The sequence below is a fragment of the Pipistrellus hanaki genome (genome assembly GCF_964339955.1).
Source record: "Pipistrellus hanaki genome assembly, chromosome: 2".
In the NCBI taxonomy this organism is placed as follows: Eukaryota; Metazoa; Chordata; class Mammalia; order Chiroptera; family Vespertilionidae; genus Pipistrellus; species Pipistrellus hanaki.
Window position 1 is genome coordinate 27,929,053 of NC_140504.1, and position 14,333 is coordinate 27,943,385.

Below are 14,333 nucleotides of genomic sequence, written 5' to 3' on the forward strand. Positions count from 1 at the left end.
CGACTGGATATAAAGTTCAAAACCACACTTATAAGGTTTTTCAAGAGTCTCCTAGAAAAGGCCGATAAAATAAATGAGACCTATGAGGATATGAAAAAGGATCAACAAGAAATGATAAGGGATCAACAAGAAATAAAGAATACATTGTCTGAAATAAAAAATATTATACAGAGTCCTAAAAACAGAATGGAAGATCGCAAGAATCAAGTCAAAGATTTGGAACATAAAGAGCCAGAAGACACTCCTCTGCAGAAGCTAGAAGGCAAGAGAATCCAGAAAATTGAAGATGATGTAAGAAACCTCTGGGACAACTTCAAACGACCCAACATCAAAATTATTGGGGTCCCAGAAGATGAAAGAGAGCAAGATATCGAAAACATACTGAAAGAAATAGTGACAGAAAACTTCCCCCACCTGGTGAAAGAATTGGACTTACAAGTCCAGGAAGCACACAGAACTCCAAATAAAAGGAATCCAAAGAGGACCACACCAAGACAAATCATAATTAAGATTCCAAGAGCAAAAGACAAAGAGAGAATATTAAAAGCAGCAAGAGCTAAGCAGGTAGTTACCTATAAAGGAACACCTATACGATTGTCAGCTGATTTCTCAACAGAAACCATGCATGCCAGATGGGAATGGCAAGAAATATTCAAGGTGATGAATAGTAAGAACCTACAGCCAAAGATAATCTATCCAGCAAAGCTATCACTCAGATTCGAAGGTCAGATAAAGAGCTTCACTAATAAAAAAAAGCTAAAGGAGTTCATCACCACCAAACCAGAATTATATGAATTGCTGAAGGGGGTTCTTTCAGAAGAGAAAGTAAATAAAGATAAAAATTATGAACAACAAATACGTAACTATCAACAAGTGAATCTAAAAACCAAGGAAACTAAAAAAAAATCTGAGGAACAATATTAACTGCTGAATATAATAGAATCAGAGGTATGGAAGGGGAGTGAACTGATGATTCTTGGGGAAAAGGGGAGAGGGAGATGTGGGAAGAGACTGAACATAAATTGTGCACCTATGGATGAGGACAATGGGGGGTGGGGAAAGGACAGAGGGTGGGGTGAGAAGGGGGGGGAAAGGAACATTTGTAATAATATGAACAATAAAAATTTATTTAAATAAATAAATAAATAAATACAAAAATAAAAAAATAAAAGTAAACACTGACAACTCTCAAGACAAAATACAAAGTAGCCAACATCGTCTAGAACATTTCTTATTGCAGATATGAATCAAGTTCATAATTAGTGTTATATAAAAAACTCACAAACCTTTGACACTTCCATCCTCTTCCACACTTCCCTTATCTATACAGTAGACCACACACATTAAAACTCTGGAGCAGCCACAATATTCCCATCAGAGTGCTGTAAAAGCCGTCCTTGCAAAGTAAGGGAATGAGACCTACCTCTCTTCTCTCGAATAACACCCTTCCAGGTAAGTCTTAGGATATCCATTGGCAGGTGTAAATTTGAAGTTGGGTGGCTTATTCTAGGTCAGAACCTAGGCTAAAAGGGTTTGCCGGCAGGGATACTCTCATTCCCATTTCTTCTCATTTTCCTTTTTTCTCTCAAGGAAGAAATGAAAATGGAGGCAACACCAATGAAAACACTGCACACTCTGATGATTTTTTAGGAAGGAAGACTAAACAGGAATAGAGGAAGGCCAGTGAGGTCATGGTCTCAGTTCCACTAAGTCAGTGGTTCTCAACCTTTCTAATGCCACGACCCTTTAATACAGTTCCTCATGTTGTGGTGACCCCAACCATAAAATTATTTTCACTGCTACTTCATAACTGTAATTTTGCTACTATTATGAATCGTAATGTAAATATCAGGGTGGGGGAGTGGTACCTCAGCTCGGCCTGCACCCTCTCCAATCCAGGATCCCTTGGGGGATGTCTGACTGCCAGTTTAGGATATCCCTCTTGCAATCTGGGACCGCTAACTCCTAACTGCTCACTTGTCTGTCTGTCTGATCATCCATAACCCCTCTGCCTGCCTGCCTGATCGCCCCTAACTTCCATCCCCTACCAGCCTGATTGCCACTAAACTGCCCTCCCCTGCCTTGACCTGTGGCTTTGTCTGGAATGAAGGCAGGTGTCCAATTGACCCCATCTAATTAACATATTACCCTTTGATTAGTATAGATAACTACAACAAAATAACAAAGATCAACTGTTCTTGTAAAACAGTAAAACATACATTGGACTTTCCAGCACAAAATCACACCAAAGAAGGGTGCGGAGGTAAGAGGGATGTGTGGAAGATTGAAAGTAGGCTCAGAGGCAAGAAACCATTAAGGATGTTATTTTAAACCAGAAAGTGATGGTGGAGTTAATGTTAGTTATCTACCCCAGGCAAACCAAAGCAGCATTAAGGTGCCACATAATAAACAGAACGCTGGACTTAAAGTTGGAAGGCCTTGCTGCTGGTCCTATTTCTGCAAATAATTAACTTGGGTAAATAATTTAAACCCCTCTAAGCAGCAATATCTTCATCTGCTAGGATTTAAATCTTGCAGCAATAAGAACTCACATTTGTCCCTAGTTGGTTTCGCTCAGTGGACAGAACATCGGCCTATGGACTGGAGGGTCCCAGGTTTGATTCCGGTCCAGGGCACTGGTCCGAATTGTGGGCTCGACCCCCAGGTGGTCGGCACCAGGGCAGGGGATCATTATTCAATGCAGCTGGCTGGTCCTGACGTCAGTCATCAGCTGCCACTGGTTTTGTTGTTTATCTGAACCTGGAGCTGAAATACAACTGAGGCATAGATTGTTCTCTCTAGAAAGGAAAGGTCAGAGGTCCAAACCTCAAGACCAGCAATATGCTAGGGAAGAAAAAATCCCTCTCCGGGTGAAGTCCACCCTGCAATTGTCCTTTGCTGGGTGCCTGGGGCTACCCCTAAGAATTTTCCCTCCTAATGTATACAAGACAGAGGGTGGGTTTCAAATATAAGAACTAGAAACAGCTGTGGGCTCATTTTTTAATTGTATTTTTTTTAACCAGTGTTTTCCTTTCTTAAATGATAAAGAGAAATGCATTCCCAGTAGATGGCCTTCCTTTGCCTCAGGCCCAACATCACCACCAACTTTGTAAATGTGAAGTAGTGAAAGTACCACTAGATGGAGCAGGAACAAAAGACATCCATTTCTGTGTAGGTCAGGGAACCCTGGCAGTCTTGCAGAGATCTTAAAAGATCATCCTCTGAGAAGAGAAAGCTTAGTGAAGCTAACTGAGTTACTTTTAAGAATCTAGATAATCAGCCCTAGCCGGTTTGCTCAGTGGATAGAGCGTCAACATGTAGACTGAAGTGTCCTGGGTTTGACTCTGATAAAGGGCTCAATCTCCAGTAAGGGGCGTGCAGGAGGCAGCTGACCAATGATTCACTCTCATCATTGATGTTTCAGCTGACCAATGATTCACTCTCATCATTGATGTTTCTATCTCTCTTCCTCTCTGAAATCAATAAAAATATTTTTAAAATCTATAAAGTCAGAACTAGAGCTTGATTTAGTTATTCTGAGTTATTTCCACAAAACTCTGAGGAAAATTCTGTTCCCTCCTTACTTAGAGAACATGACCAGCAACAGTGCATTCCCGTTTTCTCCCATTTCTTAACCGTATTAGACAACACTTAGGGGTCTATTTGATAAATTTACTGACATGGCACTCCTGACTAGCCTTTGGAACATTAGCTCAAGATTCAGCCTGGGTTATTTGCCATTCTAATACAGGCCAATGGCTACTATCCCTCAGCAACTGCCTCTGGGTTAGCTAACTTTAAGGAGGAGAAGACTGAGAAGACGGGGACTTGGAATGAAGGCCCACATAGGCCTAGAGGTTTGGGGTTGGGGGTATGAATGAGAATGGCCTGCGGGTTGTTGCATTTAACTTAGAGTGCCATCAGCTTATTTTATTTTTTTGAAAGGAACTCAAACCCAATTCTTTGGGGAAAGGGGCTAAATATTTCCTTGTAAACTTAATTTTCTGTCTGACACCACTTAATATTTTGCATCCAAAGGCAGAAGCAAAGATGAAAAGCTACAACCATTAGGGACATAGTTTTCCTTGTTTTGAGAATGAACATAACTAGCTCTCCTAGTTAACAAGTATTTACAAAAAGTTTAATCATTTCACACACGCGCACACAAAATCACTGCTCTTCCACAACCCATTGAGGGGGCTGGTCAAGACCTACTTTGGGGGCAGCAAAAACCCCAACAAAATCCCCAAGCAGGAGCTGCCTTGTGCTACAATGATCATGAGCAACAAAACCAGGAGGGGGGATTACGGGGGAAAAAACGCCCCACGCAGGCTGGCTGGCTACTCAGCTCATTGCCCATTCATTTGGGCCACGTTTGGAGGTGCCTCCACCCAGCATCCAGGTCCAATCAGCAGGTCTGGGGTCCCCCCAACCCAGGCGGAGGGAGACGGACGCGCACCATCCAAGCCTCCTTTGCAGTAGGAGGGCGGACCGCGCCACTAACCCCGCTGCAGGACGCACGTGTCGGAGCCCAGTCCCGGGTGCAAGTCCCACAGCTCAGGGAGGTGCACCGCGCGCGGGGACCCGCTCCGTTACTCTCCCTGCGTGCAGAGCCTAGCCCTCGGCCCCCGGGACACCCGCGGCTGACAGAGCCCAACTCTTCGCGGCGGCAGCGGGCACCTCCGGAGAGGCCCCAGGCCGACCGCGGCCTCCGGGCGGGGCGCGGGGGCTGAGCGGGCGGGCAGCGCAGACTCCCGGGAGGGGTGATAGCCAGCCGCTGGCCTTTTTTTCCCTCTCTCTCCTCTCTCTCTCTCTCTCTCTAACTGGATGGTGGACGGCAGTAGGCCGGGGCTTTTCCGCCCGCTGAAAGCCAGCGAGAAAAACAGCGCGCGGGGAACAAAAGCGCCGCGCCCACGCCCAAGATAGTTAGGGTTAGATAGGATGCGGCCATCACCCGGCCCGGACCCCCCTCCGCATCCCGCCGCGCGGCGGGCGGCACCCGCTTATAAAGGAGCGGCCTACGCCCGCGCCGATTGGCCGAGGCCGCCGCCCCAGCTCTCGCGAGATCCGGCCTTGGCAAAACTTTTTTCCCCCTTTAAGTTGTACTTCCGGCCATGAGGTCCATCGCAGCACCCCCACGTCCATTTGGGGGGTGGGGGTGGGGGTGGGGGTGGGGGTGGGGATGGGGGGCCCGCGGGGAGAGGAAGGTTTGTTTTAAGGATGAAAATTAATGTGTGCATCCGAGGGCCGTTTTCAGTCCGCTGCGGAGCAGGCGCAGTGCATTCATTTAGCTTAAAAAACACGCACAAAAAAAATCAGAGCTGACCCAGCCTTCACTGCTCAGTGATTAGAGTATTGAAGGGTCATGAGTTGCAGATCCGGGATGACCTGGGTTGCAGGTTGAATCCCTGTCCCCTCCCCCTCCCTCCACCCCCTTTCTTTATCCTCGCCCTCCTCCTTTTCACTCTCTGAAAATAGATGGGAAAAAATATGCTCTTGTGAGGATTAAAAAATAAATAAAAATCAGAACTCACAGAAAAAGTTGAAGGCAGGAAACACAATAACAGTGATTCTTACTGAATCTACCATTTGTTAGGAAGGGGTTTCAAGCATTGGTTTTGTTTATTTTTAAATATATATTTTTTTATCGATTTCGGAGAGGGAGAGAGAAACATCAATGATGAGAACCACTGATCCTATGCGCCCCCCGACCCCCTTGCATCCCCTGTACTCCCTACTGGGGATCAAACCTGCAGCCCAGGACATGTACTCTTTACTGGAATGGAACCTGAGACCCTTCAGTCCACAGGCCAAGGCTCTATCCACTGAGCCAAATCAACCAGGGCTGGTTTTGCTTTTTAATGTTGTGTCTTGATTAGGTTGAAAAGGAACAATCCACCATAAATAGCAGCAAGGGTTTTATAATGGCTAATACAATATTGTTTTACATGTAACTGTCAGACTTCTTAAAATACATTTTATTTTTTATTTTGTATTATTGTAACTAGTTCATCTTAATTGAACTCGTGTTCACTGGGTGAATTCCATGGAGTTGCTACCAGTGCCTCAATCTGAGAAAAAAGTAAAGTATTAGGTGTGTCGGTTCCAAATGATTGTAAGGGCAGGAAAAGTATAAATGGAATTTTCACATTTTATTCCCTATTCCTAGATTACCTGATAAGGATCATTTATGACCTAATGTTAGAGGCTGAATATTCTACAGAATATTCCAAGCTGGCTATTAGGTTAACTACTTAGGAGCCCAGTGTGGATGAAAGGAGCCACATGCTAACCTGAGAAGCTCAGTGGAGGCCTGCATGGCGGACTTGCAAACTCAGAGACCTAAAGTAACCATAAAGGATGGTCTGAAATTAAACTTTAACTAAAAGCAGTTATGGTGGGTACTTATGTCCTAGGCCAGTATCTTCACCAACAAGGTCAACCTTTACCTTAACTGAGCCTCTCTGTCTTTTTGCATCTGTAATAATGCCTGTGTAACTTGTAACTTCCCTTTTTTCCAGGCCTCTTGGGCTAATATGCCTGGATTCTAGGAAAGATACCACAAATTCCTTCATTGTTATCATGTTAACTAGGAGTCCAGTGCACATGCTATTGATGCCAGCAAGAGCTTTATATGTATTGTGCATGTGCCAGTCAACTTAGCCTTTTATAGATAAAGAATAAACTTGCTTAATTAGACCTGCTTTCTGAGGTAGTTAAACTTTTTCCAGTCCAGTGAAGCACCCCAACTTCTCTTTCAGGTAATTGTCAGCAACACAGCAGTAAATATTAACACGAAGCACATTATTATTGTAGATCATGAAGGGAGAACAAAGGGTAAAATATTTAACTGTAGCAGTGTTTGACTATATTCTGTGCAGTGAGAAAACCTGAAGTCATTTTCAAGGTCCACCATTTCTTCTTTTCAGTCAGGTCAAGTTTCTAAACTTTCTACCATAAATCTCCATTTTCTGGCTAATGAAAAGAAAATAGGATTCCACTGAGTCTCCTATCTACCTGCTCCAGGACTTCTTTGAGGGTCAAATGAGATGAAGCACAGGAAAATGCTTCACAGACATTTGGTTAAAGTGTAAAATGTTTCCACCTTGTTACAAAGCAAGTCATGTTCCTGGGCTGAAGAAACTTCAAGTCATTGCTACGTGATGACTAGCACCCATAGCCATCGTTTCCAGGCTGGGCTGGGCTGTGGGCCACATTTTGTGCCATGGGGTCTTGGCAGCATTGGCTGTGATGGGGGGGGGGGGTTGTTGCTCTGGGGTGGTGGCAGGGCCTGTGTCCCACTTGGGGAAGTCAGGTCCACAGTGCCATTTCTTTGTAAATGGCCAGTGCATGTCACCACAGCTCCTTCATTGAGTGTCTGTCCCCTGGTGGTCAGTACGCATCATAGTGACTGGTCGAATGGTCGGAGGAACACTTAGCATATTAGCCTTTTATATATATATATATATATATTTATATATATATATATATATATATATATATATATATATATATATATATATATAGATTGTTCCTGCACCCTAAGTATGTGTCTGTCATTTTACTTTTTATCCAATCCCAGAGGTCCCCCTGCCTCGTTTTCTTTCTCCTGCCTCTCTAGTCTATCACCAATGGATTTCATATAACCCACCTATGTCCCTCCTTTGATTGCAATGTAAAAAAATAGAGGAAAACCCGCCATTCTCTGGAACATTATGTCAATCTGCTTCCCAGCAATTGTCAACAGTTTGGCTCAAATAAACTCACAAAAATTTTTTATAGGTTTGAATGTGTTGCTTTTTTGTTTGTTTGTTTTTGAATATATTTTTTTGATTTTTTACAGAGAGGAGGAAGGGAGAGAGATAGAGAGCTAGAAACGTCAATGAGAGAGAAACATCGACCAGCTGCCCGCAACCAATATACATGCCCTTGACTAGAATGGAACCCGGGACCTTTCAGTCTGCAGACTGACGCTCTACCATTGAGCCAAACCGGTTTCGGCAGGTTTGAATGTTTTTATGTTAACACCAGGATAAGGTCTGTGTGCCCACCTAACCTGGAGAGTTATTTTGGGATCACTTTAAACTTAAATCTCTTAACATGTTTAAATCTCAATTTCTTAATTTGTAAAATGGGAATAAACATTTCTCTCTGGGATGTTGATGTTTAAATTAGGTAAATGTATAATTAGCCCTATTTTCTTTAGGGAGAAAAAGCACTTTAAGAATTCTAAAGTGAGGAAGACAAGTAAACCAAAGGATAAGAATCCTATAGACTAAAAGCCCAATATGCTAAGTGTCTGTTCGTTCAATGTTTGACTAGTCACTATAATGTGCACTGGGGAGAAGATGCTCTGGCCTTAGGTTAGCTCCCTGCTGGGGTCCAGCCAATGGGGACTGGGCAAGATGGGCCGGACATGCCCTGGAGCCCTCCTGCGGTCCTTCCCTGGCCCCGATCGTGCACTGGTGGGATTCCCAGGCCTGGCCTGCTCCCTCTCGCAATCCAGGACCCCTCAGGGATGTTGGAGAGCCGGTTTCAGCCCGATCCCTGCAGGCCAGGCTGAGGGACCGCTATTAATAAAATGGTCAATAGATGTGTGTGATATGATGTGCTGGAGGACATAGTCAATTTAGACTCCATGGAGGAAGTAACATCTGAACTATACATTTTCTAATTCTATGAGCAAAAGTTCCTTTGGGGACATTATCTCATTTGAACTTCACAATGACCTTGAGACAGATTGGGATTAGCAACCCCACCTATGGATGAGGAACTCGATCTTCAAGGTGTTTAAACAATTTGCTTAAACAGACAGCTGGAAGGTGGCAGGGCTTAGGCCCCAACCCACAAATGCTGCCCCTGAATTCAAAGGAAAGTAAATTCCAGCAGTCACTCAAGCCCAGGCCCAGAGCCACATCTACCAGAAAGTCTTCCTTGATTCCTGAAAGTATTTTCCCTCCTATTAAACCCCAAAGCATTTTATGCTTCACTTAGGATACCAAATCACCTTCTACCTTGTATTATGATAATTAAGGTATGGATACTCCTTATGCTAAACTGCTGGCTTCCTTGGGACAGGATCTGACTCCTAATTTAGTGTAATGATTTACACAGAGTGGATACTATAAATACTTTGAGTTATGTCAACACTGCCATCATTCTTTCTGATACCCAGGTCATTTCGGACCTTTTCCCTTCTCCTATCCCCAATCCACATCTATCTAATTAGGCATCAAGACTTGTCTGTTTTTCATAATCTGTTTTTAAGTCCTATTGCCTATAATCTTGAATACAAGACTTTAACTATTTTTAAAAATATATTTTAAAATTTATTTCAGAGAGGAAGGGAGAGGGAGAGGGAGAGATAGAAACATCAATGATGAGAGAGAATCATTGATAGGCTATGCACCCTACCAAGGATACAGCCCGCAACCAGGGCATGTACCCTGACCTGGAACCAAACTGTGACCTCCTGGTTCATACATAGGTCGACACTAAACCAATGAGCCACACCAGCTGGACCAAGACTCAACTATATTATGTCTAGTTTTTAACTGAACATCAAATCTCCAGAGCCTCCCCAATTTATCCTCCAAATTATTGCCACATTCATCTCAATTCCCTTATGTCTTCTGCTTTTAAGTCTTTAATTGTTCCCCTTTGCTTATATGACGTTTAACACAAAGCCTTCCAGCCTCTGGCCTTAATTTACCTTCCTAGTGTTGCTCTTAGTTGCTCCATATGAGTTTTTTCTTCATTTTAACAAAACCATTCACTGAACATGCCTTGAATACACTTAGTTTATTTTCATCTTTAGCCCTTTGTTTATTTCCTTAATGCATTTCTGAATATCTGCCCTCTGTTCCTCCCCCCCTATCCCTCCCAATGCCATTCCACCTATGATGGCGTACTTTTGCTATGAAATCTTTCCTCATAGCAAAGATTTGGTGTCCAGCAGTTTAAGATTTGTTCCTTAAACTTCATCGAACTTGAATCTATATCACTCATGTGGCACATGACATGTTGTACCACAAGTTCTTCTCTCTCCAAGGAAAATGTCAGGTCTCCAAAGTCAAAAAATAATGTTTCCTGAAGCATTTAATTTCACCCTAATCCATAAACAGGTTGTTTTACTGCTTCGCCATCATTTCCCCCGATTATAGAAATGCAACAGAGACATGGACAGTCCTATAATTGAAATATTTTCTGTTCTCCCAGAAACATAATATCCCCAAGTTTTCTGTCCCACGTGCTTGGAACATTTTCTTGTAAGCATTTTATCTAGATTTCAGAAGCATCTTTGGTGTACTATGTTGGGACCTACTTCTTTAAATTCTTTAGCGGTGATCCACACGTCCTGGAAGGCAGACAGGGACGCAAGAATAGAGCCTCCCATCCAGGCCGATATTTTCCTTTCTGGGGGAGCCCTAACCTGTATAGGGGTATTGGGAGGCGCCAACTTTGCTATATCTTTAACTAGCCGCCTGTCTAAATTAGGGAACAAGGTTGATCCCCCGGCAAGGATGATATTGGAGAAAAGGGAATTTCTCAGATCTTTATCGCATTTCATTATGCTGCTGTAGCACATCTTATCAATGCCCATGGTCTCCAGGTTCATGAGAGATGGGCAAAAAAGGACCTCTGGACATTGAAAGAGCTGGTCATAGAGCTTGATCACCCTCCCGTCAGGCAGCTGGTAAACTTTCTCCATGCTACCACATTTCTTGTCCATTTCCTCTTTGTAGTTCATTGCCACGTAACAAGAGGTTTCCTTGATATCTGCGACAATCCTTCTGTCTGCAGCGCTAAGCAGTACGATGCCATGGTCCTTCAACAGACTCATGAGGTAGTTGGTGAGGTCAAGGCCAGCCAGGGGTAGCTGCTGGACACCATGAGGCAAACAGTAACCTTCAAAAATGGGCACACACTGAGTAACCCCAGCCCCTGAATTCATCACAAAGCCAGTGGTGAAGCCGGCCGCAAAGAGAGCCAGTACCCCCTGGATGGACATATAGAAGCCAGGAACCCCCAGATGCTCAAAAAATATTTCAGCGATCTGTTGTCGGTTGGCTAGTGGGTTCAGGGCTGGCTCAGTGATCAAAACTGGCTGATCACAGGGCTTCAGCTTCAGGCTATGGTCATAGACGTGCTTCCACATGACCTCCATGTCCCCCCAGGCAGTAATGAGGCCACGCTCCACTGGGTAGCTGCAGAAAGAACAATAGCATCAGTGGCAGTTTCTACCCTTCAGACCTGGGTCAATTCCCATATTGTGCCCTGTTAGGGGCAGTGGCTGCAGGAGTTTCTCAGAGAAGGTAACCACCAGCAAAAGTAGAAAGCTACTTACCTTTGCAATTTCTGTTGCTTTCCATCCCCCACATCCCCTTTGGAAAACCCTTTGTGAATTTTAAAAAAAAAAAGTTGAGTGTGTGTAGGGGGGAACCTAATCTGTTTGGCTCAGTGGATAGTGCCTTGGCCTGCGGACTGAAGGGTCCCAGGTTCGATTCCAGTCAAGAGCATGTACCTTGGTTGTGGGCACATCCCCAGTAGGGGCTGTGCAGGAGGCAGCTGATTGATGTTTCTCTCTCATCAATGTTTCTAACTCTCCCCTCCTCTCTGTAAAAAATCTATCTATCTATCTATCTATCTATCTATCTATCTATCTATCTATCTATATATAAAAGTTGGGGGGAGGGGAATGTTCACATGACAGTACAATTTTACTACTAAATCATTTGAGACAACCACCCAAACGGCAAAGGCTCCATGAATTAAGTAACATTCTTCCATGCACTTGCATTTAATCATGGATACATTTACATGCTTGAGTGCATTTGTACAGGTCCAGAGAGCAAGTAGTAGTCACTCATTTGGCACCCTCGGAGGGCTGTGGCCCATGCATTTCCACTAACGCCGGCTAGCTGAGGCTCCTCCCGGTTTCCTCACCGTTTCCCTCACCCTCCCGCACCTCCTCTGGGCTCCCCCCCCCCCCCCCCCGCGGGTGCTGTCCGCCGGGAAGAGTCGGTGCCCACCTGATGGCCAGTGCGCTTCTCCGGCTGTGCGCCTGGTCGCCCGCGTACAGCTCCTGCACGCCCAGCGCCGCCCTGCTCTGGCCTTTGACCCGGCCCATAATGTTCGGGTACACAAACTGGGGCTCCCGGGACCCCGCCAGGCCCGCCTTCATCACTCCCGAGCCGTTGTCCATCACCACCGGGAGCTGGAAGATGCTCATGCTGCCCGCGCTGCCGCCGCCCCGGGGCTCCCGGCCGGTCCCTCTCGGTCCCGGCTGCGGCCCGCACCGGGAGGGAGGACGGGAGGTGCGGGGCGCGGTCCCTGCCCTCACCGGCTGCTTCCAGTGATGCGTGCGGGCGGGAGCCTGGAACCCCGCGTCACAAAAGCCCCCGAGGTCCCGCAGCGCCGGGCAGGGGCGTCCCGGTCCCACAGAGCTCCCAATTACCCCTGTCCCCGCGGCTTCTCTCCCTGACTCCTGGAATCCTGGAACACCAAGATCAGGAAAACCCAATTTCCTCCCCGAAAATACAATCTAACCCTTCCAACGCCCCTCTGGGAAAAGATGCATAGAAAACACTTCTTTCTCATAGAAGAAAGTGTACCCAAAGGAAAGGCAGCTAGTGGGTACCGCGGGGGAGGGAGCTTTAAAAATAAGTGCACCAAATTCCAATTTTTGAACTAATAGCATTGTTCAACATAGTTACCTTCCTCTTTCTGGCTTTATTTTCTTCTTTCAGTTAAAATCTACATTAACTTTAACTTAGTTAACTTTAAGAGTAAGTGAACGGCAAATTACAATTGTTTTCTCCAATACCTCGAATAGCTAGAAAACGTTTTATTTCCCCCCAAACCATTGGATTCTAGTGATTAAGTGTCTGTCCAGGGCCTTGGGGAAAGCTGTGGGAAGAAGTGGAGAGGTTAGACAGTGGAAGATAGTCCCAGCAGGAGAGGCAGGGTTCCTGCTTTTGAAACCCAATCAATTTCTGAAAAGAGGAGGAAGAAAAACGCTAGGATGTAAAGTGGGTGTTAGCAAGCCCTGGCTGGGTAGCTCTCCGTTGGTTATAGTGTCCAACCCATACTCCAAGGTAGCGGGTTCGATTCCAGGTCCGGACACATACGAACTAGTACAAAAAGCAACCATTGAATACATAAGTAAATGGGACAGTAAATCTATGTCCCCTCCCCCTCTCTCAAGTCAATACAAATGTAAAGTGGGTTTTAAAATATTAATTTCACTCATAGGTGGAATCTAATGAACAGAAAGAACTAACAAGCAAAAAATAGAGACAGACTCATTCATAGAGGAGCAGTCTGATAAGTGTCAGGAGGGGAGCTGGGGAAGGGGTAGAGGAAATTGAGCAAAAAAGAAAAGGGAAAAAAAACGAAGTGGATTTTAAAAACTTTTATTATTGTTGCTATATACTGGGCATATTTTTTTTTTATTTGTGTGGCTTGTAAGCATAATGCACTCCAAACCAAAATGGTTGAACCTCGCATTAATTCATTAATTAACTAATTAATGCAATCTCATCGCGTTATCTCCAGGGTAATATGGAAGCTAATTCTTATTCTGAAAAAGTCTGGATTTTTAGGCTTAAGGGTGTGTCTACCTCTTTGCAGCAAATGTGATATTCCTTCAGTCAGATGAAGCTCACTCAGGCTTAGTGAGTACCTTGCGTGCCAAAAAGGTGCGTCTTGGTATCTTGAGTTTCACCCCCAAATGCAATCTAGAAGCTCTGGTGTACAGAAGCCAGGGAGGAAATTCAAAGACTGTTACATGTCCCTCCACTAGGGGCTTGGAAGCGTAGCCTTCTCACCGGCTGATTTAAATCCCGGCGTTGGGGTTTGGTGAGGCGCGCCGCTGTGGGATCGGGACTCCGGGATCCGCGAGGACGCGCCCTTCCAGGGCAGCGAAGCCCAAAAACTCGCCTGGCACTCTCAGCAACGCCCCTCTGGGAAAAGATGCATAGTAAACACTTCTTTCTCATAGAAGAAAGTGTACCCAAAAGAAGGGCAACTAGCGAGTACCGCGGGGGAGGGAGCTTTAAAAATAAGTGCACCAAATTCCAATTTTTGAACTAATAGCATTGTTCAACATATTATAGTTATCTTCCTCTTTCTGGTTTTATTTCTTCTTTCAGTTAAAAGTTACATTGATGTCAATTTAGTTAACTTTAAGTGAACGGCAAATTACAATGTCTATATCTAGGACTTCCTGGAGCCCCACTAACACCCAAGTTTCCGTAGTGTAGTGGTTATCACGTTCGCCTAACACGCGAAAGGTCCCCGGTTCGAAACCGGGCGGAAACAACTTTTCCTAA

At 44.9% G+C, this 14,333-nt stretch overlaps 1 protein-coding gene across 1 annotated transcript; it reads right to left on the reverse strand.

The window, feature by feature from the left end:
• Nucleotides 1-10,130: 10,130 nt before the first annotated feature.
• Nucleotides 10,131-12,239, reverse strand: ACTRT3 (actin related protein T3). The gene is made up of 2 exons (XM_084872848.1): nt 12,033-12,239; nt 10,131-11,207 (listed from the first exon to the last, which is right to left on the reverse strand). Exons 1-2 carry the CDS (start codon nt 12,230-12,232, stop codon nt 10,289-10,291), a joined length of 1,119 nt encoding a protein of 372 aa, XP_084728974.1. The 5' UTR covers nt 12,233-12,239; the 3' UTR covers nt 10,131-10,288.
• Nucleotides 12,240-14,333: the final 2,094 nt, after the last annotated feature.